This window comes from Miniopterus schreibersii, assembly GCF_964146895.1.
Source record: "Miniopterus schreibersii genome assembly, chromosome: 20".
Classification (NCBI taxonomy): Eukaryota; Metazoa; Chordata; class Mammalia; order Chiroptera; family Miniopteridae; genus Miniopterus; species Miniopterus schreibersii.
In genome coordinates, this window is record NC_138122.1 from 8210894 (window position 1) to 8225850 (window position 14957).

Genomic DNA, 14957 nt, shown 5'->3' on the forward strand with positions numbered 1-14957 from the left:
AGTGTGGCTTCATATTTCACTTCTCAGATAAATTGTCTCCTGAAATGCAAATGCATTATATAGTTTCAGAGGTAATTACCGAGAGAGACATTAAGTGGGAAGGAGAAAGTGCACCATAGTTTAACAAATTCCTTTTCCTCCTACCATGTTTTATTGTGCTTGCGAAAACGCGCAGGGTTAAAATATTTTTGTCTCCTCTCTTTCTGTAAGTGTACTTGGCACACGTTGCTCAGCACCTTGCTGCCTGGCTGTTGTCCCGGAGCAGGTGTGGTTACCTGGTGGCTCTGGGAGTTAAGGTGTGTGTGATGCTTACCTCCTCTGGTACCCTCCTTGAGCAGACTTAGCTCCGTAGGGGCCGTTGTGATATGGTAGAAAAAGCAGGGCAGAGCCAGAATTTGAATTGTATGTCTGCACTTAGGAACTATGTCGTGATGTTACCTGGCCTCAAAGGAATTTAAAAATATGCCTGGCTCTCAGAAAGTGTCAGTTGGATCTGAATTATGAATTAACAAATTTATAATGCACGCCTACTGGAAGTAGACAGTGGTTACCAAGCAATGATTGCCATTGACTCTGTTCATTCATTTTCAACAGCAGTTTGCACAATTCTGGTGTGCGTTCAACCCCTGCTTCACCGCCAGTCATTCCAGATAATGCTGGAGTGTTCGAGCCTTTTCTTTGCCACAGTCTTTTAGGAGAGTTCAGCACAGGGGAGGAGAAGGTTGTTAGTACTATCCTGATGCCAGCTTTCTCAGCAGTGGCGAGAAGCCAGCAGTAACCTTGCCCAACCACAGTCTTTCTAGCAGCATCTGTTGGGGAAAAAAATACATCACCGCTTCGCTGGAATAACTCTGAATTGCTGAATTCATTCTTTGAGGTTGGCTCTGCAGAGATAAAGAATTTATGAGGAGCAGAGGTGGATATATGCTTCGGTTTGTTCAGGGTGTGATAACATTCATCACTAACACTGGCGTAAACTCTAAGTGCTTGGAATAAAGGGCAGTATTGAAACTGCTCTGACATAACAAGTGGGAACGGAGCGGCTTTGCTGCAGGACCAGGGGAGGTGACAGAGGGGGGTGGCAAATACAGTCCTGTTGCCAGAAGTCCCTGCGCTTTTCCTTGTGACGGCCTCACCTTGGCAGGTGTCTCATTTGCTTTCATTGAAGCTGAAGCAGAAGCAGCTTCCAGACTTTTGTTCTCCCACATAAAGCTTCCAGAAGGCCCTGAGCTGCAGAGACGGAAAGTTGCGTAAAAGTCTGGGCTCCTGGTTAAATGAGTGCGTGTTCAAACAGGCATGCACTGTTTGAGGTAACTGATTTTATCTGCTTTCTGGAGCCTGAGTATTTCAGATGCTGGGCAATGACCTTAAACTGCCGTTGTGTCTGGCTCTGTAAACACACCCAGTACTTCATCATGGAGTTTAGGAAGCTCTCGGGCTTTGACGCCCATCAAACAAAGGATGTTTCTGTGCCCAGCAGCACAGTTCCTTTAGGTGACTACAGGGACTGGTGTCATTTCCCAAAGGGCCAATTATATTTGCACAGAGTAATCTTCATTGAGCACCTAATATTCAGCAGTCTTTTAAGGAGTAGAGGAAGTATATGATGTTACCTCTGTCCTTACAGAGTTATGATAATAATAATCCCTTATTATTAATATTAAGCACTTATTAAATGCCAGATACTTTCCTACTACCTCATATACATTATTGCTTCATTTAGTCCTCACGACAACCTGTCAGGTATCAGTTTATTACTATGCCCATTTTACAGACAGGGAAACCGAGGTTCAGAGTGGTTTATTACCTTGCTAAGTAGTGCAGCCAGGATTTTAATCCAAATCTGTCTAACTCCAAAGCCCGTGCTCTGCTTCCCCGAGGGGCAGTTGGAGAGGCAAGATGGACTGACATGAAAATGCATAGCACTGAAAAGTAGGCGGTGTTCGGCAATGGGTACAGAAGCTATGAGGGATTGCTGGTGTGTGAGATGTCAGAGTCAGCATTCTAGAAGATCTTGGCAGGCGGGGGGAACTGGACGAGTAAAATGAAATTTACTGGAGATAAATGCAAAGTCCTTCCATTTAAGTGAAAATCCGCTGCTTAAGTCCCGAGGAGGAGAGAAATGGGTTAATAGCACTCTGTGAGGGGGAACAGAGGACTCGGGGGTTTGGGGTATCTGCAGATGTGAAACGGGTCGGCCGTAGAACAAGGCCGTCATAAATGCTAATGCTACATTTTAAAGATGTGGAACCCACCGAGGAATAAATGGAGACCGCAGGGCGAGGAGGGATCTGGAAGTCTGGCCGCGTGGGCAGTGACTGAATGAGTTAGAAGTGTTTGAAGAACTGTCTTCACGTGCAGAAGGGTTAGACTTATCCCATCTAACCCGGGAGGGAAGTTGTCGGTCCCAGCCAGCGCGTGGGAGGTACATGGGGCATCCCTGCTCCACAGAAACCGTCGTGAGCGATGCCGGCGTGACCCGCGGCCTTGCAGGCGGTAGGTGTGGAAGCCGGGGCTGCGTGCCGTCGAGTGGGCTGCTGTGCTCAGGGCCGCAGATAGAGCGGGGAGGTCAGGGAAGCTAGTGCCTCGGGGGCGGTTCACGGAGAGACTGGAAGGCGATGCCTGGAGCAGAAGATGGGCGCAGGGAGGGCAGCCTGGGCGAGGGGACAACAGGTGGGCAGACAGAGAAAAGGGGAGTAGGCATTTTTTAAAAACTTGCTGTGTTTATCAAACAGGAAGGGGACATGGCTTGAGTGTGACTTAGGGTGCTAATTGGGCAGGAGCCGTAGATTGGGTAAAAGGGAGCGGGGCAGGGGTGGTCTGTAACCCACAGCACTCATTTAGGAGGCGAGGAAACCCCGTAAGGGACCATTTACTTCCTGCCGGCAGGTTTGGTCAGGTAGCACTGACCCAGTCCATGACCCAGACCTCCTCTTGTTTGAGAAGGACCGACTTCAGCGCGATGAACAAACGACACCTCTCTCGTCGTTTCTTAGAACCTCAGCCTCTCTGAGGAGTAAGGGGAGAGCTGCTAACCGTTGAATTTTACCAGCTGCACGTTGCGCCCCGGGTTTAGTCTGAAAAGTGAGTGGTTGAAGGTAGGCTAGACATCACCGACACTGCTGGGGCCGCCCTGAAAGGGCCGGAGGGACCCCGACCCGACACCGAGCTCAGATGTCGGGACTGCTGATATCACACACACACCGCGAGGGTGTGGAGGTGTGTTACTCCCATGTCCGAAGTGTCAGGGCAGACAGGGCCGGCCTCTCAAGCAGGGTTAAAAGGGCTTGAGTGAGTAAGGAAAGGAGACGGGCTTGGGGTTTTGTCAAGGTGGAGGGGTGTGGGATCAGTGTGGGGGTTCAGAGCGTGTGGTCAGGTGCTCGGGGTTTGAACCCCCTGCCGGTGTCGAAGGAGGGAGCACCCGGGGTTTCCCACCCGCTCACGCAGGTGTGGAGCAGAAGCCGCAGAAATGAAGGCAGGCTCCTCTTTAAGGCCGATAGACGGGATCCTTTCTCCAGGGCCTCGGATGGGGCCCTGTGAGGAACACCTGCCGCCACCCCCTCGAATGTCACCTGTGTCCCTGTGTGCAGGGAACTATGCCCGGCCGTGTTCTGACTTGATGGTGCTCCTCTGTCCAGGCCTCACTGCCGGTGCACAACCAGGTGCTGCCTTCGGTTGGGGGTGCAGATGACGCGGACCCGCTGGCCACTCTGCAGACCCCTATGGGGGGGCTGGAGGCCAAGGAGGACTCCGAGGAGGACTCGGAGGAAGACTCGGAGGAGGAGGAGGAGGGCGAGGACACCGACCTGGGTGACTGGGAGCCCGACCCACCCCGGCCCTTCGACCCGCACGACTTATGTGAGTACCCGGGGTGCTCGCGGTGAGGCTCCCTGTGCAGCGCGCTCCCCGCTGGGGGCCTCGCCCGCCGTCCTCCCGGCAGCGTGGGGCGCACACGCCGCTCCGGAGGACCCGGGGACGCTGGGCGGCCGCGCAGGGTGGCGCGGGCTGGGGCCGGGCACCGGGCCGGAGTCTCTCGGACACCAGAGCCGGGGCTACCATCCCGCTGTGGTAAGATTCTCCAGCTCTGGAATATTCAGCAGCTTCAGCTTTAATGCGTTTTCTTTACCGCTTCACCTCTCTTCTTAATAGCTTTTAAAAACTGCCTGTGTGCCCTGGCCCGTGCGGCTCAGTTGAGCGTCATCCTGTGCGCACTGGGTTCAAATCCTGGTCAGGGCAGGTGCCCAGGCTGGGGGTTTGGCCCCCGGTTGGGGCGCGTATGGAAGGCAGCTGATCAGTGTTTCTCTCTCACTCTCTGTCTCTCTTCCTCTCTCTAAAATAAATTTTTAAAAAAGCCTGTTGTAGTCCAGGCACTAGCACTTTATATTTTCAGCTTGTCTCATGTTCTCGCAGTCTTATGAGGTAGGTAGCTTTCCCAAGGTCATGCTCATCCTTACAAGAGTCAGGATTCAAACTCGGGTGGCTGTCTCCAGCGTGCCCACGGCTCAGCGTAACTCACGCTGCCTCCCGGTGTTGCCTGCCCGGGAGGAGGGTGTTCCGCTTCCACCCACCGCGCTGTGCTTCTTCCCATTGATTTTCATGCTTTTATGGCAGGTTCTTATCTCATGATTTGAGTAATCCAGGCTGTTCAGAGCTCTGTGGTCTCACCAGATTTCTCCCTGGACCTTCCGTGGGACAGTGGAAAAGCCCATTGGCCTGGGGACAGTGTTTACCTTCATGTCCAATAGAAAACTCTTGTGTGTTTTCCCTGAAATGCATGTGTTTTCAAGGCCACTCTTTAGTCAAATACACAGACAGTCACTTTCTCTTGTAGACGTTAGTACGAAGCAGCTCGCCACTGTTGGAGGATCGTTGGAACTGGAAATGCCTATTTCCTAAGCCAGATCATCACTCAGCCAGGGCTGGGTAAAATATGGTCGGTTAATTAAATTTGCTAAGGGTCATGGGTGTGATCTCTGTGTGGTCCAGCCCCTTTTCCCTCTTTTGCGGCTCTTTACATCTAATTCTGACTGTTAGCGGACAGAAGGGTGCCACCCATTAGCTGTAAAGGGGAAGAGGGAGTGAGTGTGGATGCTTAGTGCAGACTGATCGCTCGGAGGATGAGCTGAAAACATGCCCCGTCAGGGCGGGCTGAGTGTGTCATCCAAGTGAGCGAAGGCTGGGCTGTTAAATGCACTAATTTCACCATTACCTCTCAAACTGCACAGCACTCTCTCTGTTTTCATTCCTGGACAATGAGGTTTCTACAATTTCTTTTGAAAAAATTGATTAAACAGTATTGTCAGGTATTTTTTTTAACAGTTTTATTGAGGTATAATTTATGTACTATAAAATTCATCTCTTTCATCTCATCAGATTTTGTAACATTTAGCCTTATAAGCTCTTCTTTTTTTCTCTTCAGACATATTATAATTGACTTGTAAATTTAGTGGCCACTGTTTGAATTAATATCCAGTAGAGAAATCAGTCACAACCACAGCCTGCATATTATTTTTGGCAGGCATAGCTGATTCTGCCTGATTTTAGAGGAAAAGTACAGGATTTTATTGGTCTATGAAAGCTAATATATCACAATTGAATGGGTATTATAATTGCAGGAGTTAATTGAATTTTGGCCTGAAAACTTGGGGATTTTTCAACTTAGAACTTTTTTAAAATTGATTTTTTAAAGAGAGAGGGGGAGGGAGAGAGAGAGAGAAGAGAGAAACATCGATCCATTGTTCCACTTATTTATGCACCTGTTCGTTGATTCCTGTATGTGCCCTGACTGGGGATTGAACCTGCAACTTTGGTGTATCAGGACAATGCTCTAACCAACTGAGCTACCCAGCCAGGGCTCAGCTTTGAACCTTTTACTTGAGATCAATCATGTTGAAGATCCGACTTGCAGATTTTCTTTCTCTTGCAGGGTGTGAGGAGTGTAACAATGCACACTCTTCAGTGTGCCCGAAGCATGGCCCCCTGCACCCCATCCCCAACCGCCCCGTGCTCACCAGAGCCAGAGCCAGCCTGCCCCTGGTCCTCTACATTGATCGGTTCCTTGGAGGCGTGTTCTCCAAAAGGCGCATCCCTAAGCGCACCCAGTTTGGCCCCGTGGAGGGACCACTCGTCAGGGAGTCCGAACTGAAAGACTGTTACATTCATCTAAAGGTAACTTCTGCTTTATTCGTAGATCACTCTTGTTTTTATTATTTTTAAAGAGGCACATATTTTCCTACCGAGTCTCCTAATTCAGTTTCAAAGTAGTTGTTTGCTAAGGCGTTACGTGAATAGCTCTGAAAGGTGTAGTTCTTAGGGGCTGTATTAGTTGGCTGGAGCTGCCGTAACAAAACACCACAGACTGGGTGGCTTAAATGACGGGAATTTATGTTCTCGTAGTTCTGGAGGCTAGAAGCCAAGATCTAGGTTTCGGTGGGGTTGGTTTCCTCTGAGGCGCCTCCCCTTGGCTTGTAGATGGCCACCCTCTCGCTGCGGCTGCACACGGTCGTCCCTCTCTGTGAGGCTGCCCTGGTGTCTCTCTGCGTGTTCCCTTCTCTTCTTATAAGGCCACTAGTCAGATTGAATTAGACCCACTCTAATGGCCTCATTTAAACTTAACCACTTCTTTTAAAGCCCTGTCTACAAATATAGTCACATTCTGAGCTCTTGGGAGTTAGGTCTTCAACATATGAAGTGTTGTTTGTTTTTTTGTTTTGTGTGTGTGTGTGTTGGGGGGGGGTGGTGTACATAATTCAGCCTATAATAGAGGCTCTAACAGGTGTGTTTTTTCCCCCCAAACTGACTAGAACACAGAGGATTATGTTGCCTCATGTAATCCGCTAAGTACCAATAATGTTTTCAAGAAAACCACTTTGCAACTTTTGTAACTGATGTTGAATCTTTTGCTATAGGATAGTTCACTGTACATTGAAGTATATTTATATCAGTCTCCTTTTCTTACATGTGATGCTTTTGCTTCTGTTTTTAACCCCTTGCTGACTGCCTCCTTGAGAGACACTCGAGGACCAAGAAAAGGCAGCGGGAAGGAAAAATATTTGGGATGTGTGTTTCGAGAAATCAGCTGCTCTCATGGGGAGGTGTTCTTCAGTAAATGCCTAAGCTCTCTAATAAAGAATATCACTTTATGAAGAGACATACAGGCTACACATTTTAAATGAATGTAGTTGAATCCCAAACAAAAGCAAGTTATATAATGAACTGGAGAGTACTTTGCTTGCATTTTCTGCCTTATTTGTAGCATTTTTTGATGTGTTAGCTAATGATGAAACATCAACTGAAGCTATACAATCAGGTTGTTAGCTTTGAAGTTTTGCCAGGTAATTCTCCTATAGGTGGGTCTTTGGAAAGGATCCTTTCCTTTTACATTTGGCAAGACATAATTTCAGTATCTATACAAAGGGGAGAATCAGAACATATGGTTGATTTAAGGAGCAATCCTTTATATATTATGACATGAATGCATAGCGTATTGAAGATTTTATTTTTATTGTTTGGTGTGGCTTTTAACTTTCTCTTTGGTTGCAGGTTTCCCTTGATAAAGGGGACAGAAAAGACAGGGACTTGCATGAAGACCTATGGTTCGAGTTGTCTGATGAGACGCTTTGTAACTGGATGATGTTCGTACGCCCGGCCCAGAACCACCTGGAGCAGAACCTGGTGGCTTACCAGTATGGCCACCACGTGTATTATACAACAATAAAGAATGTGGAACCCAAGCAGGAACTGAAGGTATGGAGCTGGGCCAGTGGGGCCTCTGCTAGGAACTGTGGTTATTTAATGCTTTTCCTGCCTTTTTCCCCCCTGAATTTTACAAAAATGGTTCTTTCCTTGTAATTCACTTACTTACTGAATACACGCTATGTACTATAAACCTATAATAATCCTATAAGTAGAACAGAATGAAAAATGTACGACTTTTGGGGATATCAAAGGCCTATGTGAAGGCATTAGGCCAAGAAATAGGAAGGGGTTGTTTTGGGGAGCAGACTGGTATTTGTGATGGAGTGATTAAAGGGTCACTTACCATGATTTATGGACTCTAAAGAAGAATTGCCTGGGAAACAGGAGATCTTATTAAGTGGAATTCAGATGTATGGGCAAGATTTGTTTATCTGCATAATTCATTTTGCCCAAATGATTCTATGCATGGACTTCTGATTTCAGGAATATATTTTTCGGGGATAACTGTTGGAATTTGTGTAAATATTAACTCTTGATGACATAATGAAAACTCTGCAGTGATTCCAAGTAAAAATACGTTTAAAATATATATATATATGTTGGAAACATGGCTTCCTGATATAATTGAAAAATAGGTGAGAAATGATCGTATCAGTCTGAGAACACTGAGTTGCACAGTGCCTCACAGTGGTCAAAGTGAGACTAGATGCCTCTCTAGGGAGAGAGCAAAGACCTAAGTGTTCAAAAGCTATACAAAACCCGTGTCTTTGAAACCATCAACTAGATAATCCATAAACCCCAAAGAAAATATATAAAAGGAGATTTATATCTCACATCATCTTTCCCAATGAATTCTTGACAAGATAAAACTAAAATGTGGAGGGAAGATTATTTTCTCTTTTAAGGCAACTATAGAGGTAAAGACAGAAACAATTAAATACGAATACAATAGTTCAGTATAATAACCAAAACAACAGATAAAAAGGAAGCTGCAGAATGGGGGAAATATTTGTAATACACATTAAAAGGTTTAAGTGTAAAAACAGAGAGAGTTGTATGCCTCTGACCTCACTACATCCAGATGGACAAATGAGCAAATGCCAGGAATAGACTTTATTTGGAAGAGGGATTAAATAGTTAAGACCTATTTTTAAATGTTTTCAGTGTTGATAATTTAAAAACCCTTAAAACGAACTATGAGTTACTATTTTTCTTAATTTAAATTAGCAAAAATAAATGTGTCCAGTACAATGAATGTGAGAGTTTTAAAACAGGAACATTCGTTACAGAATTGCAATATTTTGTAGAATATTTCTGGCAGTGTATGGCAAAAATATTCTTGGCTGAGTACACCTAATTCCTGAAAATTAGTTGTCTGAGGAAATAATCACAGACAAAGATAGAGCTGGATATGTTAGAATTTTGTAATGCTATGTCTTACTGACTCAGATACCAATGGCTTTAACATACATCGTTATTTTATGCACCATTAAGGGAAAAAATGCTGCCAGTTAAACTATAATACAGTGCTATTTAGCAACAAAATAGTTATTTTATACAAATGTAGGAGCTATTTTAGACTTAGTTAAATATAATTTAAAAATCACATCACACTTACGCACACATAAAAAGGCAAAAGTATTTGGTTAAGGAAATAACTGCTTTGTATGCAGTCTGACTCTTTTTACTGAATCACTGCTTTACTTTGTGACGGATGCTTGTGCTTTTCGGCACCTGCCATCTTCTGTGTCATCGGGTGTTGATAACAGGGCAGTATTTATAAGTGCTCCCTTGTTGCTCCTGGGGTATTTTCCCAGGTTATTACCCTTTCTGCAGGTTTTGACATTGTGCTTTCCCATGGACTGAACCCGTACGTATCATTTTCCTCATTTGAAAACGCGTGTCCTTGGAAGTCAGGTGGTTTTGATCAAGTCAGTAGAAAGTTCCTGACAGTTCGGTGTTTGATACCTTAATGGGAGGTACTGCGGGATGATCACACCAGCCTTGCATTGCTTTGAAATTTCTTTTATTTCTTCTGAGGGAGACGGCAGGTCTTGTTTTCTTTTTGCCCTCATTTGTGTTGCTTGCCAAACGCTGCCACCTCAGGAGCACCGGGGCAGCGCGCAGCTCAGTGAAGAGCTCGGCCAGGCTGTGTGGGAGCAGTGAGCAGGCCGTGGCAGCTGCCACGTCATGGCCGTGGCTGTAGAATGCCGTGGAGGGAGAGACCCGTTCTGATGCGGAGATGTTACAATACGAGAACTATCCCTTTGCGGTCGTATTAAATTTGGACATGGGTGTCGTACTGGTCGGAATTAAGAGCTTTCAGAGAAATTATGAACTGATACATGAATGAATAGAGTTAAGATTCGTACGGTTCCTTGCTGTGGTGGCTGAGAGCAGACATACGACCAGAACGGTGAAAAAGCTTTGGTGGCTGAGAGCAGACAAACGACCGCAAAGGGATATGCACCTTGGAACTGATGGAATTGGGCAGCATTTATAACAGCAAAATGACAACCTTCTAAAAACCCAACCGTAGGGTGATGGTTAAGTAAATTTTAGAATACAGACTTTGTAGAGTATTATCCTGCAGTTAAAAATGGGGTCTTTCAAAAGAAATATTTCATGTTCTATAATAATTACATGATTGATTCATGTTGGGATTAATATATGGACCTCCTACTAGGTTTCAGATGCCAGGAAAGATGAACTGGCCCCTGTGTTTGGGAAGCCTGTGTTCTAGAGGGGGGGGACAGAAGGTGTGGACAAGCAAATGATGTCAGTTAGCGGGGACACCGTGAGGGGAACAAATGGTGCAAAGGGAACCGACAACAGGAAAGGGACCAGTTTGGATTGACGGAGAGGGAGGGCCTTGCTGAAGAGATGACTAGGCTGAGAACTGCCTAATGAGAAGGGGCCCGCAGTGTGAAAGGCTTAGGGGATGGTGAGGGGAAGAATCCAGCATTCCTGACAACAGGGCAACAAGCTAGGGGTAGGAAAGAGCTGGCGTGTTCGAGGAACTGACCACAGGCCTTGTGGCTGAAGAAAAGTTAGTGATGAGAGGCCAGACCGCTTAGCAAGGTAGGGCCAGATCGTGAGCCCTTAGGAGACTGTCAAGCACTTCGGGTCTGTCACAAAATGAAGCTGATGCTGGCTTTTAAGCACGGGAATGACGGAATCTGATGGTGTTTTAAGAAGGCCACTGTAGCTCCTGTGTGGAGAATGGATCGGGGGGAGCAGAGTAGAGAAGAGGCGGCTCGTTGGAAGCCCGGGCGAGGCCTCCTCTTGGCGTGGATCTAGGTGGCAGAAACAGGTGAGCATTCGAGCAACCGACAGTTCCCGCTAAAGGATTACAGAGAAAACAGACATCCAAGACACCTTTTAGGTGTCAAGGCTGAGCAGTTAGGTGGAAGGTAGGGGACTTACTGAAATGGGGGAAGGAAAGCAGGGGCCAGCAGGGGAGCATCTTGAATTCAGTCCTGGACGTGTTAAGTTGGAGCGGTTGGTGAAACATCCGCTATCAGGTAGGCAATAGGATGTGCGTGGCGGCCTCGGGGGGGTCTGGGGTGGAGATATACATTTGGGAGTCGCTAGCATAGAATTGCTGTCTAGTGATCACCTTAGGGAAAATTAAGAAGGCCCTGGACTTGGACTAAGCTTTGAGAAACACCAATATTTAGAAGTTAGGGAGAGCAAGGAGAGCCAGACAAGGAGCGGATGCAGCCGTGGGACGGGGGGGAGCCCGAGCGGGGCGCGGTGGCTTTTGAAGGGCACTGGGGAGCCTAGTAGGAGACATTTGGGGACCGGCGGGTGGAGACCACTATGATTACAGCTGTGCGAAAGCCTGTGTTTAAATACAGATAAAAAGACCAGGAGAGGCTGTGTTTTATTTAGATGAAGAGTCTTTAATATTATCTCTTGTGAAGTTGTTCTAATAACAAAAACAGTTTTTTTTAAAAAGGAAAAAAGAAAACGCGCTGTGTGTCTTGGCAAATGAACTTCCTGACCGGCCGGCCACCTGCAGCCGGGCTGAAGGGGCTGGCGCACCGTGGGGTCATTTTCGTTGTCAGCTTGTTCTCCACGGGCTGTGGAAAGCCTGGGTGGTTTTAGATGAGCAGGAGCGTTTGAGAGGTTAAGCATGCGGCGGGCCCGCGGCGATGCGCCTCGGTCCTCACGATGCCCTGTCCTTGCAGGTGTGGTACGCCGCGTCCTATGCCGAGTTCGTGAACCAGAAAATCCATGACATTTCTGAGGAAGAAAGGAAAGGTGGTTGACTTTTTATATTTCATATGTGAATTCTTAGTTACATATATTGTATCTTTGTGCCATCCCTTATTTTCTGTCTCAGTATGTTTAAGACGATATGCCAGTAGGGTTTTTAGAGCTACACACCTCCGTCTAACTCTAGGATCATATTTACCTCTCTTTCATGGGTGTGGGAACATAGTATTTAACGTAATGAAAACCTACAAATACTAAATTAGAGTCCAGATCAGAGGGTGATTCCTATCTAGATTTAATCTCCTCTGAGGACACAGCAAGGCAGGCATCGACTCTGTTTTTAATATAAATGTTACGGTAGGTAGTATAATCCCTGTACATAAAAATGCACAAATTATAAGTATGCAGCTTGATGAATTCTCATGAAGTGAACTTACCTGTGTAACCTGCACCCAAACCAAGATACAGAGCAGGACCTGTGCCCCGGGAGACCTCTGTGCCTCCTTTTAGTTCCTCCTCACGCTCAAGTGTGATAGCTCCAACTTCCATTCACAGACAGGATGTGCTGTGACTGAGCTTCGTATGAGGGAACTGTGTGATATACACACTCTGGCGAACGCCTTTTGCCTAAATTATGTTTCTGAGGTTCATCCATATTGTCGTGTATTGTAATTTGTTCATTCTCATGGCTATGTGACCTAACTCCAAGTAGTTAGTGCCAGAATTGCATCATACAACCCAAATTTCCATGTACAGTAAAATAGACAAATGAATTGTATATTCATACGATAGAAGACCAAATAGGTCCCCGGGCCATGCCACCTCCCTGGCACATCGATGTATGCTTGCCAACGGGGGGAGCTCACCTGAGCTTCCACGCCCAGGGTTTTTATTGAGGTGTCATTCCACCGGCGTGATCGATTGTCCCTGTGATTGAACTTCCTCTGTAGCTCTGCTCCCCTCCCTGGCTGGTGTCCCCTTGCTCAGAGGGATCTGTAATCAGCCGGTTGGGCTTTCTGACACAGCCAGCCCCCATGAGTCATCTCCTGAGCGCAAACTCAGGGATGGTCAGAGACTACTATGAACAACAAAAACACATATTCCTGGGAAATTCTAGAGATTTAGAGGTTATTTCCCAGGAACCAGGGACAAAGGCCTGCTAAATTCGTTATTACACAGCAGGGTTGTGTCCAATGTGTGGATATTACGAAGCGTGCCACTGTGAAGGTTCTTACACACACACACGTCTTTTAGCGCACGCATGTGTGCATTTCTGTTGGGTGTACCTCTAGGAGTGGAGTTGCTGGGTCACAGGGTCTGCATATCATCCGCTCTGAACATTTTGCCAAAGTGGCTATATTGGGCACTGATTTTCAAGTTATCTGTGGTAAAATATGCCCTCAGATTACGAAGCTTGCATCTGAATTAGCAGATTATCTGAATACAGATTTCCATTGTAGCACTTTCTGTCTTTCTGGTGTGGTGAGTGTGCGTGTGTGTATGGGGGGAGGGGAGAGAGTGGTATGAGGGTGTTTGTTCCTTTGATGTCTTACGTGAATGTATCAGAAAATAAGGTGCTGAAAACTGCTCTCTGTCAAACTTTAGCCTTTGGTTTTAAATGTAATGCAAATAGCAGACACTGTGTTTATGAACCCTGGGCTGTGGGAGAGGGGAAGGGTGGGGATACTGGGCGTTTGAGTTTTATTGGTATCTACTGATTATCAGCCTTTATAACTTCTTTCCTGTGACTGCAGTTCTTCGAGAGCAAGAGAAGAATTGGCCCTGCTATGAATGTAACCGCCGATTTATAAGCTCGGAGCAGTTGCAACAGCATCTTAATTCTCACGATGAGAAACTGGATGTGTTTAGCAGGTATACTGATGGGGAAGGTTTCAGAAACTTAGCTTCTCAAGGTCCAGACTCATTTCAGTCTTGTCTATAAACGAATGAGTATGTGTCTGTGTGTGTCTGTGTGTGTAGACAGGTGACCAGGTGGGCTGCTGAGGGAAATTTTTATCTGTCGTTTCTGTCCCTCCCGTCCCCGGCCTCGTTTACCATTTATCTCTATTCCAGCATAACCAGTACCCAGCAGTGGGAGAACCTTTCACCTTAGTTAAATCTCCCCTAAGTAAAGATTCTGAAATATGAATTCTTGAGATAGCATACACCTTTGAAATAATCTGCACCTCTGATTCTCAAACTGATTTTAGTAGAAGTCTTTCATTATATGTTTAATTCCACTACATAAAAAAGATCTGTGAAGGAGAATCATACCGGATGGGGTAGGCGGGGGCCAGATCAAGTAGGCCTTATGGGTAATGTAAGAAATTTGGATTTTATTCTAGGTGTGATCTTTAGAGGGTTCTGATCAGGGAGTATTGTGATGTCAATTATATTTTAAAGCATCACCTGGGATAAAAATAAAACCATTTAACTTGTACTGGAGCAAGAGTGAACCCAGGGAGCCCAGTTAGAGGGTATTCCAGCAGTTCAGGTGGAGAGTGGGAGTGGTTTGGAACAGGATAGCGCCAGAGGGACAGATGTAGGGTTACCAGCTTTTACGGGATTTGAAAAGAGCGGAGATGGTGTAACAGGCATGTAGGGCATGTGGGAAAGTAAGTGTTCTGGGGCAGTGCGCTACGATTGCCTGCAGCCTTAAGAGCTCCCTTGCGGTTCCCGGTCCTGAGTTACAGCGAGACCACTAGCATGGCCCTGCCAGCTCCATTCACCGCGCGAGTGCCGTGTGAGCGGGCCGGCCTGGGCTGCACAGTGCGGTGGTTTTGCTAAGCGCACGCGGCGTAGCAGGAGAAGTGGGGCAGCAGTGGGGATGGGAATCAGGAGCATACACAAGGGGACGATGACAGTGAATGACTGTGGAGCTTCTGTGTGGATTAGGGGAGAGAAAACATTAAGAGGACATATGCAAATAGGTGACAGGATTAGGATTGGACTTGGTAGTGAGCTGGAAGGATTGTTGAGTCCAGGCATTAGATGGAGTGAGCTAGAAGCTAGGAGAGTGTCAGGGCGGGCGATGCGTA

General features: G+C 46.6%; 1 protein-coding gene across 1 annotated transcript in view; it reads left to right on the forward strand.

Moving 5' to 3' along the window:
• PRDM10 (PR/SET domain 10) overlaps positions 1-14957 on the forward strand; it is a 77082-nt gene that overhangs the window by 34962 nt on the left and 27163 nt on the right. The window contains exons 5-9 of the mRNA XM_081123199.1: positions 3639-3858; positions 5927-6168; positions 7543-7746; positions 11892-11964; positions 13674-13791. Of these exons, the coding sequence (XP_080979325.1) occupies positions 3639-3858; positions 5927-6168; positions 7543-7746; positions 11892-11964; positions 13674-13791 (857 nt within the window). The remainder of the gene's footprint in view (positions 1-3638; positions 3859-5926; positions 6169-7542; positions 7747-11891; positions 11965-13673; positions 13792-14957) is intronic.